This window comes from Microtus oregoni, unplaced genomic scaffold (genome assembly GCF_018167655.1).
Source record: "Microtus oregoni isolate MIOR12 unplaced genomic scaffold, Mior012 000005F_ref0000423, whole genome shotgun sequence".
NCBI lineage: Eukaryota > Metazoa > Chordata > Mammalia > Rodentia > Cricetidae > Microtus > Microtus oregoni.
In genome coordinates, this window is record NW_024543064.1 from 52,162,342 (window position 1) to 52,186,089 (window position 23,748).

Consider the following 23,748-nt stretch of genomic DNA (forward strand, 5'->3'; position numbering starts at 1 on the left):
ACTGATAAATCCTGTGTCATTTCAATTTTACTTATTTGCATTGAGTACTGATATATGCATATATACTTATATACTGGTATATATGGATATGCATAGGATGCTCAATTAAACTGCACAAATGCATATTTATAGATGTGAGCGCTTGAATTATTTTTAAAAGACTTGATGAATGTGTGCTGCCTTATATGGGTAGGCTAAAGATCTTCAAACTTATTAAAATGGTATTTGTGGTCTATTAAGTGTTTTTAAAATTTTTTAATGTTATTTGTTTATTTAAAAACCATTCGTTGAAATTGAAGGACTAATGTTTCACAAAACTAAAATTTAATGTTTATACACATAGATTTTGATAAGAATTTTCTTCCAGAACACGATATAATGAAAAACACTGATTAGAATTTATTTCAATTAAGTAATGGTCATGGGAAAAATAAAAATTACATGGCATACAATACTTTATGTTAATCAAAATTCCTCTTAGCAATATATCTTAAAAATACTTATTAAAGTAAATCATCTCCAAAAGTATTCTTAACATATAAATAAAAATTCTAATAAATGCTCTTACTGAGCTGTAATACACATAAAAGAGACAGATTTCGTTTCAAAGATCTTACTTTTAAATTTTCCTTTTCATGATTAGGATTTTGGGAGGGAGATAGAATCACAGCAGTCAGTCACATTGTAAACCTAAATATTTCTAAGTTCTTACCTCTTCCAATTAAAACTGTAGGAAAAACATTATTTTAAAACCAGCTGTCAGTAACTTCTCACCCTGCCGAAAGTCTCATCCCTGCTCAGGCAAAGTTCTGTGTCTTTAAAAATAAAGATTTCTGTTTAATATTGGCTCATACTTTTAAGAGGAAAAATTTGCAATTAGCAGTTGCTTAGAGTTACGAAAATATAACCAAATGGTGTAACTGTAAAACTAGCAGGTTACAGATCTAAATCAAAGCTACAAAAATATTTTACAACGACTAATCCACCTTCAGTTACAGCTATGTGCATCTATGGACTGTCTACAGCTACTTGGGCTTTTATATCCTGTACATAGTACCAAAGTAGTTTACAAGAAAGTGCAAGTTATAATTACCAAATTAAACCCAAATTCTTTTCTGCGCTTAGTGTAACTTTCATTTGAAGGGAAAAGCAACAACTCCAAAGGTCTATCTAGCTAAGCTTGCAACAGGGCAGGGCTGAGAGCTCTTACCTTTAGGGGTAGGTAACTTTAGCCAACTGGAAGGAGTGGCTAAGCCTCTGATTACATAGAGAGGATTGGACCTATAAGGGCGGGGTGTCTGTGCTCTCTGGCTTTCGGGACTCCAAAGAACGTGGAGGGGAGTGATCTGAAGTGGACTGAGAGCACTTTAAGATTAGGAGCCCAGAGCCTCAGCTCAGACCCTGATTCCTGTGAATTTCACTTAGATACCAACCATGTTCGCTGCCGCGGGCTCCCTGGTGGCCGCCATCTGGGCAGCGCTCCATCTCCGGACTCTCTTGCTGGCTGTTGTCACCTTTCTGTTCCTGGCTGACTACTTCAAAAGCCGGCGCCCCAAGAACTACCCGCCCGGTCCGCAACGCCTGCCCTTCATAGGCAACTTACTGCAGTTGGTCATGGAAAAGCCATACCTGGGGATGCAGCAGGTAGGAAGGTACAAGATTGTCTGGCTGTGAGCTGACCTAATCCTGAGCTAGTGGATCTGGCACTTCCTGGAACTAGGAGAGCAGGGGCAGGCAGGCAGGGTTCCAAGGTTCCTGTTCCTCATGGCTAAGCTCAGGACGCATAGTTAGATTCTAAACATGCACGTTTAAGAAATATGCAGCTAAGCAGCGCAGTTGCAGCGGATCTCTGTGAGTTTGAGGCCAGCCTGGTATACAGCACAGAGTTCCAGCACAGCCATGGCTACACAGAGAAGCCCTGTCTTAGGGTGAGGTATGGAGGGAAGGACTGAGGGACAAAGGGACAGATGGACAGAAGGGGGGGGGAGAGACGGGGGGGGGTAGAGAGAGAGAATATTTGGAGAATTTATTATCCTTCTATGACATACTTCTTAGGTTATGGTTCCATTTAGGTTAGAGAAAACAAAACACTGTGTGATTTGAATTCATTAGATAGTCCAGGTCTGTATTTAATAGTAAATGATAATAGAGACAGATATGTCCTCTGCTTTAAGAATTGAGTGTAAAGTCCAGGTCTCAGCTTTGTTGATTAAAGTGCTTCTCAAGAAGAAAAGAAATGAGGTGGAGGGGGTGGAGGGACATCTTCTACTCCTCTTGACTGAAGTTTGGTTTAGCTGTTAGATCTCTCTTACTGAGCCTTAGTTTTTACACATTCTTACTGACTGCTCACCTACTGATGTTATCAGTTACTAAGAAAGCCACAAGCAAGTGTCCAGGTCTCCTGGGAGAGTTTCTCCACTGTCCCTGCAGTTCTGGAAGCTCTCCCCCATTAAACTGGGAAGTTTGTTTTGTGTAAGCAGTAACATTTAAGATTGGCAGGTGCCATTTGATGACTTAACCATGTGGTTTTGTAATGTCCCTCCTTATCCAGAGTAAATTTGTTTTTCCTGAATTTTCTCTAATCTCTTACATGCTGCAACCTCCCCTTCGGTAAGTATGTGAAGGGCGTTTGCTTTTTAGTTCTTTTATTTTTATCTACACATAATACTAAAATTGCATCCATCTGGACTGCATATACTTGGGAAATTTATTATTCAAGTCTCATCGTTAATTGGGAGAGATAGAACATGTCTGTTTACAATTGACATGTAAGCATTGAAACTCAATGTTTTATTGTTTTGTGGTTTGTCTATTTGCTCTGTTTTCATTCTTTCATTTTTGGTTTCCTATCCTGCCACACGGGTTTCTTGGACACTCTCTGAGTAGATGCCTTTTTATTCATCTTCTCTCTTTACATCTCTACTTTTGTCCTCCCAGCATCTATTCTGCATTATTCAATGCACACATGCAGCTCATGAGAGTTTGCTAACAGCATTTTCCATGTGTAGTGCAGCAACTACAAACATGGGGGAGCCCTCTCCCCTGCATGATGCACTGCCCCAGGTGCTGTCCACACTCACTGAGACCCAAATCCCACACTTCCCTGCTCTTCAGTGTCAGTGCAGCTGGAACTCAAAGGCACAGGAGTCTGTTGTCTTTGCCCCTTACTCATCCTCCCATTGCTGTCTTTTTTCTGACCTTTCAAGTTCATCACTTCCTTTCTGACCTCAAGCACATTCTTCTTCCAACCTTCAGAGGAGACTGTAGCAGAAGGAAACCTCTTAGCTGTGCCCCTTCTCAGAATGCCTTTCCCCTCCCTCCCACACTGTCTTTCCCCTGATTGTAGACAACTAGGTTGAAGATCGGAGGGACTCACATTTTCAGATGTTCTCCTACTTCTTGCTGGCCTTTGTGGTTTACCTATAAGTATTAAAGATTTTTTGTTTTGTTTTGTTTGTTGTTTGTTTGTTGTTGTTGTTGTTTTGTTTGTCTACTTTCAAGAGATTCAATTTCCATATTGATTGTGGTGGTTTTGTATTTTTTCGGGCTTTATGCTGTTGGAATCTACATGACTTGCATTTTTCCAGACTAGGAAGTTTCCATCATTTTCCAAGTGTTTTCTCATCTACACATTCCTGTTTTCAGGACATAGGTGCACAGCCATGACATCTATGGTGCTGGATCTTGTTGTTTGCCATCGGCTTTCTCCGTGCTGTGCATGGGAGAGCTGCCTCTCCCCTCTGCACTGCTTCTCTGCCAAGCTCTGCTGTGCAGATCTCCACAGAGGCCATGGCAGCTTTCTCTCCTCAAATCGATGCCTATTCTGCTTATCTTTCTTTTCTCTGTTAAGATTTCCCACTATTTGGAATAATTTGATAATAGCCACTTTGAAATATTTATTTCTTCCCCTCTTTCCAACATCTGTGCCATCTCAACAAAGTTGAGGTTCTCTTGGGTCTTAGTGAATGAACTAAGCAATGTCAGACTGGACATTGTGTGTCATGTGCTGTAAACTGATGTACACACTAGGGCCATGCTCTACTTGTCCAGGTAGCTTTAAGGCTCCAGGGCCTCACTTTTGTGAGTGGCAACTCAAATGGAAATTTCAGAGTGTTCATTGTGAATCAGAATAACCCCAGTGTGTGCTTGGCACATTTGCCTCCTTAATCTTAGCAACATGAGCAAGAAGGAAGATGGCTCTAAACTGAAGGGCCTTATCAGTATAGTGCAGCTGCAACTCACTACAGGAGGCTAAATGCCAGCGATCTTCCAGTAATTGTCCCATAGGGAAGGAATGTCCTTATTGCTGCAAAAGAAGGGTGGGAAGCAGAATTCTCTCCCAGGCTTCTTTGGAGAGTCTTTTCACAGCAATTCTGCTGTAGAAGTCACAGTTTACCTCACAGGCTCAGCCCAGGAGAGGCACATAGCAAGTGACAGAATGACATCCATGAATCTCACCACTGTAACAACTTGATTGCCCCATTTGATGGTGTTCGACAATGGGACTTAGAAGCAAACAGTTAAAACAATCTCTGGCCTTTTGAGAATTACTTTTCTTGTATTTGGCCAAAACAAAGTAAATTTTGGTGTAGGTTTGCTTCTGGCAAATGCTATCATAAGTTACAAAAATAAAAAGACATGCTTTTATTTTATCTTTTCAGGGTAAAAATATTAGATCTATATCTTGCTACACAGTCATGTGAGGTTGGGTGATATGTCTGGTGTCAAAGAATTAGGTCATGGTGATACTGAGGCTGGAAACATCATGCCAATTCAATAATTTTTCATTAATTTATTTTGTAATACCTATGGGTTTACCATTTGATATCTATGTATAATCAAATGAGGTTAAATGATACAACTTAGGCATAATTAAATTTTAATTCTTGCCATGAGGAAAAATCCCCACAAACTGATGCATGGCTTTCCCTTTTGTGTTTATGCTCCCTTCATTCAGCCACCATGAAACGCAAACATGAATTCACATTAGCAATCATCTCTTAACATTCCATTTTCCACTGTTGAAGAAAGTGGTAATCTGATTTCCCCAGGTTGTTCAGTAGGGTAATGGCAAAATAAGTTCTTGAACCATACATGATTTGACTCAATACAAAAACTCAGTATGTATGTATATATATATATATATATATATATATATATATATATATATATTCCTATAGAATAAAATTACCTTTAATAACTAGATATATTTCTTCACTGACTCATTCACTCAAGAGACACTAAACAAATGCTTAGCATGACATGCACAACACAGGACAATCTATGGTCCATTAAGTCTTATGTTCTGTCAATCATGTGATATCATATGAAATCTAGACGGATGGGCAGTTCTGGGGCTAGCCTTTAAAAGAATGATGCCACCAGTTGTGCTGTGCCTAGAAGGAATGTTTAACAAACATCTAGTGAAGATGGGATATTTTATATCCATTAAAGTGACATCATTTAAAACAGGATGAGGACAGTGAAGAAGGTGGCTCCTGTTGAGCACGTAGGGACTCTACTTCCGTCCATCTCATAGACTCTTAGCTTTCTCTGTAGTAGTTCACAGAACTATTACAAGAATATTACAGAAGTAAGAGAAAGTCTTGTCAGGCTGAAGTGGGCTGTGTTATACAACATAGATATTAGCATGTAATTCAAGCTAGCTGTAACAATGGGACCCCAACATACAATGGTCCTGAATATGCCTCTTATGATCGTTGTATGTATAAAATTACTCAGTAAATTCCAAGTCACTGTTAAGATGTCTTCTATGAGTTGAAGCTCATTCCATTTTCTTTCTTTTCCTTCTATTCATTTTTACATATTATCAGAGCAGACTCCTGAGAACCCAGGTCGATCTTTGCACATCAGCCAGGATTCTGTGACATGAATGCTGCATGAGCCCATCAGCACTGTCTCTGGGTTCTGCCCCTCCATCTTTTTGTTGCTTCTATTGTCAGAGCCCTCTTCTAAATCACATTCTAATATTTAAATAAACAGTTATTTTGCTATTGCTTCTGTTATCATAGCTATTTATACAAAAAAGCCATCAACAGATATTTTCATTTACTGTGAATTCCATACTTGCAGGCCATCGAGGTTGTTCAGTGGGTTAGGGCACTTGCTAAAAAACTTGGTAATCTGAATTTGATCACCTCACCCACATGGTGAGAGGCGAGAACAGACTCCCCAAAGATGTCCACTGACATACTCTTGTGCAACACCACCCTTCACGTACAAAATACACAAACACACAGACACACAAACACAGACACACACACACAATGAATGCAAAAATATGTTTTCCTTATTTTGTCTTACCTCCAGCAAACCCACACAGACACACCTTGGTCTTTACCCAGTGGCATACACATGTTCTGCCTGTCCTAGACTGCAGAATGAGGAGTTAGAAAATTTGCTTATTTACTGAAATATTTGTACTAAATTCTTCATACAGAGATACACACTATAATATCATCCACTCATTGATCCCTGTTAATGAATTTGTATTGGTGAATCCTATTCTTGAAGTTGAATAGCGTTTAGCACATTTCAAAGAAAAGAATATCAAATTCATTTCAACATACAAACATGTATCATTCACAGGGAAATAAAGACTTATCAATATGATTACCATTTGCTACACACATGTCTGAGCACACTCACCACTAACTGTTGAAATATGTTTCAGCTTGTGAAGAAGTATGGGAATGTTATCAGTCTGGATTTTGGAATCATGTCTTCAGTGATTGTAACCAGTCTGCCTTTAATCAAAGAAGCCTTTACTCACCTGGAAGAAAATTTTATGAGTCGCCCTCAATTTCCATTGCAAAATCTTGTCTTTAATGAAAATGGTAAGACTTTTATGTGTTGTCAGATATGCGTTGTAATTTTTAAGATACATAAAAGGCTCCCATGTGCCTTATGTATCCATAAGCCAATGCCTTCATGAAATGCCATCATTAATGGGTGCTGGGTACCACATTGCTTGAATGAAAGCACCCATAAGATGGTTTATAGTGTGTCCTAGTAGAGACCAGGTAAATCACATATTTGGAAAAACTAATTCTATATACTTTAATAGGAAGTAACCACAGCACCCAAACACAGCCAGAAACTGTGCTCACTTTCATTTTCCCATGTCACCCATAGGAAAATGGATGTGAGTCAGCTTTTTCTTTCTACCTCATCTTGCTTATAGCTGCTTATGCTATATCATTAAAGTAATGCAGATGTCTAGGCTCCTCGCCAACATTATAATTTGTTAGTATGAATATGCTATATTATTGTGAAATAAAGTCATCAGTTGAACACAGAATTTGAAATCTATTAATCCAACCAAACAGCATCTTAGGCCCTTTCCAATTACTCTTCAGGATAATTCTAGGTCAATTCACTTTGCTGTCTGTTGTAAGAACCAGAGTGCTAAACATCTGTCTTAGAGTTACTTTACTGTGATGAAATACCATGATCAAAGACACTTGGGGAGGAGAAGGTTTATTCGGCTATGCTCTCGTATACACTGTTCAGCCAAAATGATGTCAGGACAGAAAATCGGGGCAAAGACCCCGAAGCAGGAGCTGGCACAGAGGCCGTGGAGGAATACTGCTTTCTGTCTTGCTCCTCGTGCTTTATTCAGCCTGCTTTCTTATAGAAACCAGGAGCACCACCCAGGGTTAACAGCAACCACATGGGATGAACCCTCCCACACCAAACATACATTAACAAAATGCCCTACAGCCTTGCCTGTAGCCCTATCTTCTTATGTAGGCATTTTCTCAATTGAGGCTCCCCCCTGTAGAACAATTTTAACTTATGTGACATTGATACAAAACCAGTCAGCACAGTAAAAGTTAATGCCAGGGATTAAATAGTAAAGCAGTATCAATGCAGAAGGTGTTTAGTCAAAGATGTCTAACATTGTATGAAGATTCTGGAAAGTCTTCTCTGAGTAAATGATACTCATTTAATGACCTGAAAGAATAATAATTAGTCAAGGTGATATAATATCCTTGGAAAGACGAAAAGGAGAGATGTCTTGAGGAATGGAAAGACATCCAGTGTTGCAAGCATGGTATTCAAAGGACATAATTAAGCGCTCTTGGTACTTCTGACCTCCATCAGAAAGAGCACAATGCTGATTTTTATTCTAACAGCCAGGAAGACTTCTCAGTGGTTTCAAACAGAGGAGATCTTAGGATATCATATTGAGAGTGGAGCAAAGACATAAAGAAACTTGTTTTAGATATGAAGGGTGGAAGATTACACACTCCAGTTGCTAAACTAGATTATGAATTAGACCAGGGTGATGGCATTAAAGCCTTACAAACACAAGTCCAGGCATGCCAAAAGGATATCAAAATGACCCCATGATCTAGATACCAGAAGATAAGGATGCTGAGAAAACTTCACTAGCAGTTTGATGGGTAACCTTGGTTGTCAACTTATCTGCATTTGAAATCAACCAAAATCTTCCAAATTGGGCAAACAAATGAGGAGTCTTGCTTCTTTGGAATTCTGAAGTGAGAAGACCTACCCTAAATCTGCATCACTGGAGATCAGAACAACCCCTCTAAATTTGGGCCACACCTTCTGCTGGTAGCCCACATAAAAGGACATGGAAAAAGGAAGCTTTTGCCGTTTGCTTTTCTTGCCCTCCCTTTCACTGGTAAGTTCAGCTATCCTGCTGATGAAGAATTCCTTCACTGGTATGAGAATATACTTTTTTAGGATTCCATTGTATGCAGAAGACTAGCTGAGATATTCAGACTCATAGATTGAACAATCATAGCATTATTGGCCTTTCCATTGACTACCTTATACAACAGTCTAATAAATACTGCTTTAATATCTCTAGATCCATTCTATCACTTCTAGTCCTTAAGAGCAGTGGTGCTCAACCTTGGGGCACCATGCCCTTGGCCATTGAACAACCCATTCAGATGGTCACTAGGTTGTTGGCTATATCAAATATTTACAATATGATTCAAAGCAGTAACCAAACTACAGTTGAAAACTAGCAACAAAAATAATTGTATGTTTGGGGGTCAGGACAACATGAGGAACTGTATTAAAGGGTTGCAGCATCAGAAAGTTGAGATTCACTGCTTAAGAGAACCACAACTTGTACAGATTGTGATAACGGGACTGGTTCCTGGCATTTTGCTTGGTATAGGTAATAAGACACAGAAACATATATGTGTGTGTATATATGTATGGATGTGATATATATATATATATGTATGTATACACACACACATACATATTAAACCCAATGTGTAGATGCTTTGGTTTTGAGGAGAATTGGATTTCATCACCTCATTAATACCTAGTTACCTTGGTCATTAAAATTTTTACTTTGCCCATGCATCTCTTTTTTCTGCATATTGTAAGAGATCTGGCAATAAAATTTGTGTTTTTTTAAAATTATTAAAATTGATGAATATATTAAAAATACTGACAAAACAGTGATGCTGTAAGCCACCACCAGATGCTAGCCATTATGCTCCTTGCTTTCTGCTATTGTCTCTCTCTAGACAGCTGTCAAGTCCCTTATTGGCCCTTCTTCTTTACATCATACGTGTGACCATCCGTTTATCAGATAGTTTTAAATCAGAATCACAATGCCATAACACTGTATTGCTTCTTTCCAGGACTGATCTTCTCCAGTGGGCAGACATGGAAGGAGCAAAGAAGGTTCGCTCTGATGACTCTGAGGAACTTTGGGTTGGGAAAGAAGAGCTTAGAGCAGCGCATGCAGGAGGAAGCTCAGCACCTTGTAGGGGTCATAAAAGAGGAGGAAGGTGGGCATTCCACAGGGCAGGAGTGGGAGGCTTGGCCCTTTTACTCATTGAACAGAATCCACCTAAGTATCAAAGTGCTTGTCCTGGACTGTGCACTGTGCTGAGCACTGAGCATTGAACAGTGAACATGTAGCCATGACCTTGCCCCAGAGTTTGCAGCTAATCACACAAATGGTCATTAGATTCGCTGCTGTCTTAAGGCCTGGTCACCTGTCTGGCTTCCCAGATATGAACAGATTCTTTAGTGCATGTTAAACCTCAGATCAAGTTAATCCAGAGCCTCTTACATAGCTCTCTATTATGTATGTTTCTCTGTCATGTGGAATTAACAAACCAATATCTTCAAAAGATGCATCTTTTTCTTGATCTACCTCCAGGACAGCCTTTCAACCCTCACTTCAAGATCAACAATGCTGTTTCCAATATCATTTGCTCCATCACCTTTGGTGAGCGTTATGAGTACAATGACAGTCAGTTTCAGGAGCTGCTGAGGTTACTGGATGAGGCCATGTATTTGAATTTCACAAAGATGGTCCGGGTAGGTATTCTAGTTTCTTTTATATTGGGAGAAAATTGCACTGGGGCTAATTCAAGCACAAATAGGTTTTATCTTTTTCATTTTAGAAGTGGAAGCAAACTTTTCTGGCAAAAATATTAAATTATACATATATATATACACACACACACATACACACGCACACACACACACATATATATATATATATAACATAATTAAAACCATTGATAGTTCACTAACACATCTCTGTTGAAATGAAAATGTGAAGGCTACTATGTAATTTGCTATGATGACAAAATTATTTAAGATAAGCCAGAAACAGCAAATAAGTGAGATAAAAGGAGGAGAGCAGAAAACGGAGAAAAAGATGAGAAGCAAGGTTCAAAAATGAGGAAGTGTAAAGAAATGTTATGAAGGAGAAGAGAAAAATATAAGCAGCTTAAGGGAGGCATCAAATATATTGCTCAGTAGTGAAAAAGTTGAGAAATAAAATTTAATAAATATAAGAAAAGATTCACAACTTTTGCAAAACTATAACTCCTGCCTTCAGAAATTCAGGGCTTCCTGAGTATCAATCCCCATGCTGCAGGAATACCCTACTGCATGTCACATACATACCTGGAAAATCAGAGTTTCTAAGTTCTAGAGCAATGAAACACAGAAGGTTAGCGCCATGATCCATCCCATAATCTTAGACTCAGAAATATCAAATTCCGGGGTTAATTTCAGTTGATAAGCTCAATTTGTAGCCACTGCAGGCGGCGTATCTATGATTCCCAGCTTGTTCTCAGTTCCTGCCGCCTTCATCTTTTGACCCTTCAGTGTCTTTAATGACATTAGAATCAGAATTAGGACAGCTACTGAATGTTATATCAGTGTATGTCTTAGAGTGAAATGAATTTGACCAGTGAGAAGTGGTCAGAGACTACCGTATGTCCACCAATGGGTCTGAAGAAAAATAACAGTCCAGATTTTCCCACAGTTCCAGTAGAAGATCAAGAGGAAAAGTCTACACTATCTTGAAACAGAAAGTGACTTTATATTGTCTCCATGATCATGTTCTTCTCCCTAATTAGTTGTATAATATTTTCCCATGGATGATGAAACATCTTCCTGGATCACACCAAACAACACTGGCTACCTGGAGACAACTGAAATCATATATTTCTGATATAGTTGAAAATCACCGCAGAGACTGGAACCCTGATGAGCCGAGAGACTTCATTGATGCTTTCCTCACGGAAATGACAAAGGTGGGGAAGACAATGCCTGTGTCTTCTTACAGAAATGGTGGTGTTGAATAGCTTCCAATTGATTGAGAAGCAGGCTAGCCCAAAGGTAGGGATTTAGCATAGCAGAGATTTATTCTCTCATAGTTCTGTAATCCTGCCAACCAGGCAGCCAACTTTGGGAAACAATAGAAACATCATTGCCTTGTGTCTCCCATCTCCTAGGGGACACTGATGTTTGTTGCTGTGGTTCCCTGATCCATCTTCAGTGCCGATATTATATCACCATTTCCTTTCTGATCTTTTTACATCTCATTTCTCCTGTTCTAACCCTGGAGGCCCCTCTCATAAAGATAACTCAGGATAACCTTTCCTCCTGAAATGGATCATATTTTGAAGATCTATTTTTGTGCATTGAGTAGCATGCCATGGTGGCAAAGATGACAAGATGAAAATCTCTGTAGATCCTTCCTTAATCTAACTTTTTAAGGAAAACACAGGAGTGTAGTGATGAGGCAAGCAGGCCTGCTTTTATTCCCACCCGGCTCCCACATGACTAGCTTAGCCCCAGAATAATTACACAGAAACTGTATTCATTTAAACATTGCCTGGCCCATTAGTTGCAGCCTCTTACTGGCTAATTCTCACATCATGCTGTAACTCATATTTAGTAATTTGTGTAGCACCACGAGGTGGTGGCTTACTGGGAAAGATCCTAACTAACCTGCGTCCATCTCGGGTCAGAAACTCATGGTATCTGCCTCATTGCCTTCTTCCCAGCATTTTGTTCTGTCTACTCGGCCCACTGAATTTTCTGCCCTATTTCTTCCCCTATTAAAGAAAGGCCAAGGCAGTTTCTTTATTAACCAATGAAAGTAACACATAGAAAGAAAACACTCCTACATCACAGGAGTAATCTTTTATAAATGTATGGTAATTTAACATTGGTTTGTTGGGGGTTTTTAGAAATTAAGGGTTCGCTACCGTTAATTTGGCTAGAGGTTCTGGAAATGCCCAGATTCTTCCTTATAATTTCCTTCCTTGGTCCTTCTCCCATATCTGAAAAAGATAGATGTGAAATATAAGTAGCAGTTAAATTTCAGAGCTTTATTTCATTATACATTGGTCCAGGACTGGTTACCCTCCCCAACTCAAACCACATTGCAACATACAAACTTCAGCTAAGTAAGTGGTAGAGTTTATAATTCATATAGACACACTGGACTCCATATGAACACTATTCCATAATAGACCAAGGCAAGAAGAAACTGTGAAAACATATTAGTGAACTTTGGATCCGTGTGATAACATTATATTTCAGCACAAAGAGAATAAAGCAAAAATGTTGTCGGGTCAAGTTTCAAAACATTTCAATTCATCAAAGTGAGCGGGAAAGCAGCTCAGCTCCTGGGGCAGAAAGCTATGGTGGAGACATCACAGTGCATTAGGAAACTGCAAGCAAGGAAGGAACCATGGGTTGGGTGTAACTCTAGGAGCTACCATCCTTCCCATCAGCTGGATGCTGTCTTACTATTTCTAAGAACTTCCCCAAATACTACCAGTGCAAGGAACCAGTATTTAAAACATGAACCTGTGGGGGAACATCTTGAATTCAAATCACACTGTAAAATGTAGAATCCTATTAATCCGAGTAGGCCTCTGGCAAATACATACCACTGAATCTGTCATAGAAGCATCAATTCACTGGGTTATGGGCTCCTCTTCTGCCTGGGTCACAGTGTGTTTGTGTGTGTGTGTGTGTGTGTGTGTGTGTGTGTGTGTGTATTATCTTTTCTCTTATTTCATCTTCCTGGTATAATATTGATTTAAACAAATTTATGCCTGGAGGAGGAGGTAAATCCTTTACCATTTGAATGAAGTACAGGTACTAGAACAACATTATTAAGAGCAATATTAACAAACTGATGTTTCTAGAGGAAGTGAGAAAGGTGATGTTTGTGATAAAGTACTAGTGATGGAATCAGTGCGGTTTTGACCTTGCAAGATGATGCAGATTGGAGAATCATGAACACAGAAAATTGATAGTCATCTTTCTGGTATCAGCAAAGTCGGCTGTTGAATATCAAAGACAGCCTCATTCTGAATGACTTATTGTAATTCATTCTCAGTGTATCAGTGTTACAAGACAGTCAAAAATCTTATTATTGAACCAATACACACTGTCTTTGCTAGCACCCCGACAAAACTACTACAAGTTTCAATGAAGAAAACCTCATCTGCAGCACTCTAGACCTCTTCCTTGCTGGAACAGAGACAACATCCACGACCCTGCGCTGGGCTCTGCTTTACATGGCTCTCTACCCAGAAATCCAAGGTGAGATGTGATGACAGCATCTAACCAAGGCAGAATAGGTTCAGAAGACAGGATGGGGGAGTGGGAGGAGGAGGAGCATATGTGAGGTGATGTGCACTTGGGAAACAGCACATCCATCACATGTTCTATGAGGACTATGATTGTTTCAAGAGTGCAGATATTACAGTCTGTACCTTCAACAAGCTTGGAGTTCAGGAGAAAAGAGAGATGTCAGTTTACATTGTGGTATGTATTAGCAAAGAGTGGATTACCATACAACATTGATTCACACCCTTCTTCCATTTTTTCTTTTTTTCTTGATTTTTATTGAACTCTACATTTTTTTCTGCTCCCCTCCCTGCCTCTCCCTTCCCCCTTCAATGCTCCCCCAAGTTCCCCATGCTCCCAATTTACTCAGGAGATTCTACTTCCCATGTAGATTAGATCTACATAAATCTCTTTCAATGTCTTCATTGTTGTCTAAGTTCTCTGGGATTGTGGTTTTCTTTGTTTATGCCACTTGACCAAATGGATAAGGAAAATGTGGTACATTTTCACAATGGACAGAAAAAAAAATAACAACATCTTGAATTTTGCAAAAAAAAATGGATGGAGCTAGAAAGCATTATTTTGAGTAAGGTAACCCATACACAGAAAGACAATTGTCACATGTACTCACTCATAGGAGGTTTTTAAACATAAAGCAAAGAAAACCATCCTTCCTTTTTTTATTATCTAAAATGCCTTTCTGAATGAAAGGTGCATTTTAAAGAAATCTTACAGCCTACTGAATCACTGTTCAGGCTCATCTCTAAAACCAATATTCCAGAATATCAGTACAGTTTCTAAAATCATTTTGAATTATATTTTTAATTTGGTCTGTGTATGTGTACACTTGCATGCTCTCTTCTCCTGTGTACATGATGAGATCAAAAAGCAATTTACAGAAGTTGGCCATTCCCATAATGTGGGTTCCTAAGGTAATTGCATTATCATCAGATTTCGTTATAAGTGCTAAATCATCTCATCATCAAATATATTAATTAATAGTCATTTAATTCATGTTCATTTTGAAGTATTAACAGCATTGAACAGTTGGAAGCATCCAGGATACCAATGGGCCATGAGTAACGTTTAGTACAGAAGTTCAGCCCTCAAGGAAAACATCTTGATGCATGAATATGGAAGCCAAAGGTTCTACAGACTTAACGATACAAATTCTCTAGAGTAGTTCAATTTGTAGACATAGAAGGGAGAATACAAGAGGAATAAACAAAGAATTATGAAGACGTAATTTTTTTTTTGCAAGATCCACTGGTCCTGCCATTACTTACACAACAACGTAGATAAATGTGTTGTTTCAACTTTGGCACAGTAGCTGCTCCTCAATCTACTGCCTTTACAGCCAGCAGCTGCAATTCAGTTACCTTCTTGCTTCTATGTCAGTAGCCCAGCCACTCAGGGCACAGCCTGCAGAAATTCTGTTCCCACCGTCACAGGCTAGGCCACTGCTGCTAAAGGTAGCTTTAACTACATCTCTATCATTCTATTTAGAAGTAAAACTCGAGCATATTGATATGCATAATATAGATACAGATTATATATATATATAGTATGTATTAATATAATTGTGATATCCTGTTAGCTCAGAGAGGGTGAATAGTAATTAGCTTACCTTCCCTCATAGCTAGTGTCTCCCAAAAGCTCATCCTTCTACTTCACGAAAATAAAAATGCCAAACCACACAAAACCCCTCCCAAATACTTCTGGTGCATGTCTCTATCTCTTTGAGATGCCCGCTGATGATCTACTATTACATTCCTGTCAACTAGTTGTTAACTCAGCCTCCTGACCTCAGGTTTATTTTATTTAATTAACACTAATGCAAACTCTGGATTCACAGTATCTCAAATAGCCCTCAACATATGTTTAGAATTTTATCAATGCACAATTAAATATTGGCTGATGAGCTATGATTATCAGTCCACATCATTGATCAAAATGCTTAAGAGAGTGTTGAAAATTCAAGATGATCATGGACTCAAATTTGCCCTAACTCAAAATCATCATAGTTTTTGAGATCTGATTTACATTATATGAAATTTATTTCCATTTAATTCTTTTATATATACAGTAGTGCCAATGTTAGACTTTATATCTCTCTGGAGAAAGAACCATGCTGGACCTAGTAAAGGACCTAGACTTCCAAATTCATTTCACCTTGTGGCAGTGGTTAGCTCAGATGAGGCTTGCAGACTCTGCAGTGGCTCCCATGAGAACCTCCTTTGCACCCCAGGGAGGGAACTGGAGAAAGAAGGGGACATTGTCTCTACAAGCTTTGTCCCAAAGATGAAACACCATGTCTGCTTATGTTTTGGTTCTGTCACATTTGCTCTTTTAGGAATCTTGGAAATGACTTCTTTAGCTAAGAAGCAGGTAAACAGCTGAGTCTCTTCTGCTCTAAGATAGTGATGATATTGAGAGGAAGCATTTACCAATTATTTTAATTATTATAGCGATGTAAACCTCAAAATGCACTTTTGATAAGGTTTATTTCCTCTCAATTATTATATGAAGAAACCAACGCTCATAAAATATTGCTAGTTTGACCATCAAAGCTGCCCAGAAACGCATTGCAATTCACTGCCCATGACAGCAAATATTCTTGAGAAATTAGTCTGCAGATACGCAGTGGTCTCAGTGCTTGTGTCCTCCCTATGGACTCATTGAAACTTAGTTACCAGTGTGATGGTGTGAGGAGGTGATTACTTGTTAGGAAGGGAATTTGTGCTTAAGAAAGAAGAGCAAGATGGCTTTTCTTCACATTATGGCATGATGATACAACAAAGATTCCCCAACTATGACAGAGGAAATTGATTCTTACAAGACAAGAAATCTGTTGATGACCTGATCTTAGTATTTCTTTTTTTTAAATATTTATTTATTTATTATGTATACAATATTCTGTCTGTGTGTATGCCAGAAGAGGACACCAGACCCCACTACAGATGGTTGTGAGCCACCATGTGGTTGCTGGGAATTGAACTCAGGACCTTTGGAAGAGCAGGCAATGCTCTTAACCTCTGAGCCATCTCTCCAGCCCCAGATCTTAGTATTTCTAGACTCTTCATGTAGATAAAACCAAAGTGTATTGGTGAGAATCTATTCAGTAAAAAGTATTTATTTATAAAAGTCTGAATAGACACTGATAGGAGTTCAGCCATAGCCATCCTGATTAGTCACTTCAGGATATATAGAAATTCATACTTATGCTGTAGGCTTTAAGAAAGTTATAGAGTTTACACTTTTCTAAATCAGGTTTTCTAAGGGGTAGAGAACTTTTATTTCCTCACAACCAGGACCCTAGATGAAATAAAAGCATATTTGTTTTGAAAAACATCTTTCTCTATCTTTAGAAGAAAACAAAAAAGTTTAAAGCTTAATGGTGCCTCCTGTTTCCTTGAAGCAAAAGTCCAGGCTGAAATTGACAGAGTGATTGGCCAGGAGAAGCAGCCCAGCCTGGCTGACCGAGACTCCATGCCCTACACCAATGCTGTTGTCCATGAAGTGCAGAGGATGGGAAATATCATCCCTCTAAATGTTCCCAGGAAAGTGACAGTGGACACTAAGCTGGCGGGATTCCATCTGCCCAAGGTAAGTAGGCTAAGGAATAGAAGTTTGTTAACCACCAACCCTCTGTGTGTCTAGTCCATACGTTATTTGAGTCTTTGCTGCCTTCCCTAGGGCTCCATACTTCATACCAATTTGAGTGCACTGCACAAGGACCCCAACAAATGGGCCACCCCAGATGTCTTCAATCCGGAGCACTTTTTGGAGAATGGAGAATTTAAGAAGAGAGAATCCTTTCTGCCATTCTCAATGGGTGAGTTGTGATGAGCAGGAGGGGGTTCAGAGCTCTACTTTATCCCTTCTCTTCTTTCTGGAATCCGTACAGTTGGACCTTCCCATATATCTCCATTTTGCAGCTGGTTTCAGTCAGTACCCACATACACACACAGGTACAGTGTCAATCCCCCCTTGCTTCTCATGGAAATTTTAACTTTCTTTGTTTTGTTTTCTACCTCACTGACAACAGAGACCTAAAGCCTGCCTATTGCTCAGAGCAACCAAGCTGAATTCCTGCCATTGTGTATACACTTTGTGTGCCACAAGATCTTTTTAAGGGATGGCTCCTGACAATGAAGAGGGATGAATTTTGGGGTTTTTAATTGTTAGATAGCTTTAACTGGCGTTTGCTTAGGTGAATAGGCTTCTATCCCATGAAAAATCCCTGAATAGGTCTTTTCTTTCTAAATTCAACCCCCTTTGTTAAATGTACTTAGTACATGCATCTGCTACACCACCTAACACGCAGGAAAGGAAATGCAGTAATGACTTTTTCCCTTGTGCGTGCTGCCAGGCAAGTTATTAAAGACGTCAGTGGCAGTGGTGTGGAATCAATAACCAAACGTTCTTGTACATTCTAGACATTGGTTTATATATGTAATTTGGCAGTTCTTTAATTTCACAATTGTGTTTTAAGCTTTAACCTAAAATAAAAAAGAACCTGAGAGCAGGAAAGTGTGGGAAAGGAGATGAAGCAGAGCTGCCCCTTGGAGCATGCGTCCAACTGCAGCCTTCCAAGCTGCAATCAGTGAGCACTGCAGAGAAAAGGACACAGACCTAGACAAATGTGCTTCTCCCAGAGCACAGTGTCCACCAGGTTTTCTCACACAGAAGCTTGTGTTTCCTAACACTGTCTGCAGACGGTGCCTAAATGCTGCAATAAGGCACACTGAAATGCTTGATATGATCATTAAATTTTGCCTGATTATCTAATGCAGTGTCACATCTCATGATGCAGAGGCTCAGAACAGGAGGAGACTGCGTTGGCCTGTGCAGTTACTGTTGATCCAGAGCTGGTGTTTCTTGGGGCTGGGCTGCCTTGGGTTTGTTCTGACCTCTTTGTCTTTCCATCTGGGAATGTCTGTCCCTTTGCTCACTGTTCACAACTCACTTTAATAAGAAAGCTGATGAGATACAGAGACTTTGTCCATTATTCCTGTTTATAAAAATTGTAATATAATATATAATATAAAATTATAAAAACAAAACCTCAGACACATATTTCACTTATTCTACTTCTCTAACTCAATGAGTCAGGTCAATGAAATACTGAAAGGCTAGGAATTTTTTTCTTTTTGTATTGAAAATAAATGCCTTATGTGATAATTCTTAGGACTATGGTGAGAAGAGTGAGAATAGACAACATGCCTTCCCCAGGAAGATGTTCCTCCAGGCCCATTGCTTCCCATGAACATGCCTTCCCCTCACTATAGGGCAAAATCCTCTTCCCATAGAGGCCTCTTGCCTCACTCAGTTTAAAGAATTCTCCCATCTATACCAGTTGTAAAATAAAGTAGCAACACAGAGAGACCCACCGGGGCTGTTATTAAGAATGTTATCACTTACTCTAAACTACACACGTCATTTAGCAGTCCAATTGTGTCAGATAATCACCACAGCAACACAGTTATTGATACTCAGGAAAAAAAGGAATAAATGTTTACTTTCACCCCATAAACAGATTCCATAAAGGAGAGAAGAGTGTCCTTTCTTTTTCAAGATCACATTTCCCAAGAACTGACAGAACAGGGTCTTATGCTCTTATTTGTAGTTTAGTTCTCTTTGTGATACATCCAGACCGTGACTTGTCCCCAGAGTTATGGGCCCATCCATTTGAAGATTTCCCACATTCTTGTCCTTTCTATCAGTTAGCATCACAAACTGCATCATTTAATAAGAACCTGTTACTACTCATGGGTTTCCACGTGAGGTCAGTGGCTTAGAGAATCTTTGCTCCCCTGCTTTCCATCTCATCCTGTGCTCTGATTGGTGGTGATCAAGATCTCTAGAGACAGAATAGAGGACAGATCAGTGATTAGTCCAACCTGGGAATTGTCACTCCATAAGTGACACTGTAAGCATCATGACCAGGGGTTTCGTATTGCATTCTACATTATTATTTGATAAAAAGAACCGGAACTTATGGAAAATGACAAAATTTAGTCTTGGAGAAGGAAAACCCATATGTTTGGAATACCCTGTTATTCAAATTCAGGAAACATCAGCTTGAGTGAGGAAGTCTGAAATGTTTGGGGTTTTTAAAACAAGTGCTGGTTAGCAATGGGCTGTAACACTTACTGGTAAACCTGAGTGATTATATATAGAGGGGGCGCGTAGCACTGGAATGTCAACACAGGGCGTGGGATAAGAGCACTAGTTGCTCTTCCAGAGGACCAAGGTTTAATTCCCAGTACCCACATGGCAGCTCACAACCATCTAAGGGATCTGTCCCCTTCTTCTGGGTACAATGGGCGCTACACACATGTGGTGAAGAGACAAACGTGCAGACAAAACATTCACATACATAAAATAAAAATAAAGGTTAGTTTTTTTAAGAACTGAAATGTATATACATGAGAGATGTGATAGATTTTCTAACGTCAAAATCGGGAGACAGATGCAAAATTTCGAAGCGATACCAATAGGAACAAGCAGATGAAGATTAATTTATTAACATTGTCAAAATAAGTTTGCACACAAAAATTAAAGCACTGATTAATGAAGAATGTGGTAGACTCTACCATCATCAAATGTTCCGCAACAATAAAATCTCAAAATCACTCGCCAGCAGAGGTTAGAAGAGAACCCCATGCAACGTAAGTGACATCTGAACAACATGGCAGATGCTCATGGCCCCAGTCTTCCCATTAGGAAAGCAAGGAGCTACTTAGAAAACCATATTCTACCTCTTTAAGAAACTAAAACAAAAACACTTGAAAGATATGAAAAAGTTGGGGAATCAGGCCCAAGTGAAGAGGACAAAAGAGACAGCACAGCTATGCCTAGCCTGTGACATCAATGTTTCCTATGATGCTTCAGGGGAGTAAAGGGACAGACAGCTGCCTGACACACGTTCCGGTTTGTAGACATGAGTCCTGAGCTTATATAAGAAAGGCAGGAAGAAGCATGTGCACTCTGGGCCACCACAGTTTGTCACACTGAATCTTGCTGGTCATTATCTCAGTTCTGGTCACACAGGACATTAGCATTCAGAAAACGACCACCTCTAGGGATGGAGCAATTTGCACTTGGTGCTGAGCAAATCTCGATTGTTCCTGGAGACATTTTCTTTACAGGATGGGGACCTCTGAGAGCAGAGATTCTAGAATGGACGCTAAGCTGTTGTCCTCTATGAGATCAAAGGTCCTGCACCTGTCATTCAATAGAACATACAATGCTCTGCTGCTCTTGGATGCTCTAATAGAATGACTGAAGACTTCTGGGCACAACTTCAGGGCTTTGCAGGAGAATCGCGAGCTGTTCTTAATTTAATAGCTGTACCTTAAATCCTCCTGTCTCAGCATCTTCATCCTTGAGAGGGATGATGATGGTGAGGGGTAGATGTGTACTCAGTAAATGATGGACATGCCTGTCTGTAGGGTTCAGCAGGAATCTGATTCAATGTTTGAGACAGGAGACAGGTACAAAATGAATAAAGAGATGTCTTCTACTTGTCCATCATGGATGAGCACACTTCATTAACAGCTAGAACCTTTGCAAGGGAAGCCTGTATGTCTCTGACTTTCATGTTACAGACTCAGTTGTGACACCTTCTTATATTGTGGAATTTTTTTTATTCCCTATGTTTTATTTTATTTACATATGTGTAAATGTGTTCTGTGTGTACATAACATGTACGTGTGTGATGGAGCCTGTGGAGGCCTGATAGGGGCATTGAATCTTGAGTTTCAGGTGCTTGTTCACCTCCTGATGTGGATACTGAGATCTGAACTCCAGTGCTCTGATAGAGTAGTAAATAATATTAATCATTAAGCTATCTCTTCGTCAAAAGGGTTGGATAGCAGTCCATGATTTGGTTACTAAGCCATTGTGTGGTACATCCAATTCAGGTGTCTCGTTCACAGTACGGGATGCCAGCTTCCAGAACTGCACTAGGGTTGCAGAAATGATGCATTTTTTTTTACTTTATCAATAATACCAATAAAAATTCCCACTTTCTCCCGTCCTCCAGCTTCTCCTCTGCCACCCCAATCCCTTTGATCCTGGAGTTCCAATTTCACTGGAACATTCCACATTCAGACACATATGAGACATAAACAGCTGGACACAAAGCCCAGTGACAGTTCAAAATTTACAAAGGAAAATGAAATGCCAGTCCCTGTGGTCACTAGTGCCAACTAAGAAAGTTTCTCGTCTTCTGTTTCATTTCCTGCAGGAAAGCGAGCTTGCCTCGGAGAACAATTGGCCAGGTCTGAACTCTTTATCTTCTTCACTGCTCTCGTACAAAACTTTACTTTCAAGCCACCAGTCAATGAGAAGCTGAGCCTAAAGTCTAGAATTGGCATTCCCATTTCCCCAGTCAGCTACCATCTCTGCGCTGTCCCTAGACTGTGAAGTCAGAGACAGAACGAGAAAGAAGAAGAAAAACCGAGTAATCCTCTGAGCCACTGGGGCCAATCATATGTGAAGGAAGAGAAGAAAGGTGACCAGGGAAGCATGGGAAGATTAGGCTACAGTTATTGGATCCACGTCCTGAACTGCTGTGTTCTCTAAATTGGTGGTGGATACGTCACTTATAAAATTTTTAAATAAGAGTTGCAAAGAGAATAATAGCTCCTCCTATAAAGAAAGTGTCATAAATATGAAAGGTGGGTTAGAAACAGCATGGAAATCATTAAATTCATATCATAAATTGTACCTTCAGTTCGCTTCCTGCCTCCTTCATAAATGTGCACTTGCTTCTAGATGTTAAATTGTTTCTTGTGAAACTGGTGCAGAGATCTTTTCTCCATCTCATAGCCTGTGGAGGCTTGCTGAGAACAGAACTAATAGACACCTAGTTGTGGAAGGATGTGGTAAGAGGTCATTTTCTTAGCTGTCAGTGGACTCTCCAAAACTAAAGAGAGCACAGGGCTGTCCTAAAACTTTAAGATGTCCGTGCTCAAGATGAGACCAAATTTTACTTGGGCAAAAGACCTGCTTCTGTGCACAAAGTGAAAACATTTCCCAAAATGATTCTTATATACTCAAGTGCCCCCACAGTACCAGTTAATGCTAATAAATTTATAGGCTGGCTTCGGTCTACAATCTGGAATAAGTAACTTATCAGATATTGCTCCATGGAGTGGTGAGAGACATGTGGTCTTGTTCATATGTTCACCCAGGCACACAGTTAATTTTTTTAATCAAAATAGAGCTGAAACTTACTTGTAAAATGAAGGGTTTCAAGGAAAGGCACACATTGACAAACCTCTGTTCTGCACTCTATGGAGAAACTTAGAGCAGGGCACTGCACAGAATGGTCTCAATGCAGAAAGTATTTTATTGACAGGACCAAGTACCATGTTACCACATGAGCCACAAATGTTATAAGTAGTTGACCATGACTCCTCATGGAAATGTCTAACCATACATAAGTAGCTTTTTTAATGTTCATAGAAAATTATACATATTTAGTCTCCCTCACATTCAAGAATTATACAAAGAGCTTGTGGTTACCCCTTACAACTGTCATTCCTCCCTGATTCCAAATTCTCCAGTTCTCCTTCCCTTTTCATGATGCTCTAACATGACAAGAACTTTAAATCTTTGAAGAAAGGAATTGAAGAAGATACTAGAAAGTGGAAAGATCTCCCCTGCTCTTGGGTAGGTAGAATTAACATAGCAAAAATGGTAATCTTACCAAAAGTAATATACAATGCAATGACCATCAAAAACCTAGCAAAATACTTCACAGTCCTTGAAAGAATGGTACTCAACTACATACGGAAAAGCAAAAATCCCAGGATACCCAAA

The 23,748-nt window shown here is 39.5% G+C and overlaps 1 protein-coding gene across 2 annotated transcripts; it reads left to right on the forward strand.

Moving 5' to 3' along the window:
- The first annotated feature begins 1,298 nt into the window (after positions 1–1,298).
- Positions 1,299–22,650, forward strand: LOC121448217 (cytochrome P450 2J4-like). 2 transcript variants are annotated; one of them, XM_041652040.1, is made up of 9 exons: positions 1,303–1,644; positions 6,695–6,857; positions 9,657–9,806; positions 10,184–10,344; positions 11,400–11,576; positions 13,746–13,887; positions 17,333–17,520; positions 17,611–17,749; positions 22,169–22,645. In XM_041652040.1, the coding sequence occupies exons 1-9, from the start codon at positions 1,435–1,437 to the stop codon at positions 22,345–22,347; spliced, it is 1,509 nt and encodes a 502-aa protein (XP_041507974.1). In that variant the 5' UTR covers positions 1,303–1,434; the 3' UTR covers positions 22,348–22,645. The 2 variants fall into 2 exon arrangements, with proteins under 2 accessions (XP_041507975.1, XP_041507974.1); XM_041652041.1 differs by lacking the exon at positions 17,611–17,749 and having other exon boundaries at positions 1,299–1,644; positions 22,169–22,650.
- Positions 22,651–23,748: the final 1,098 nt, after the last annotated feature.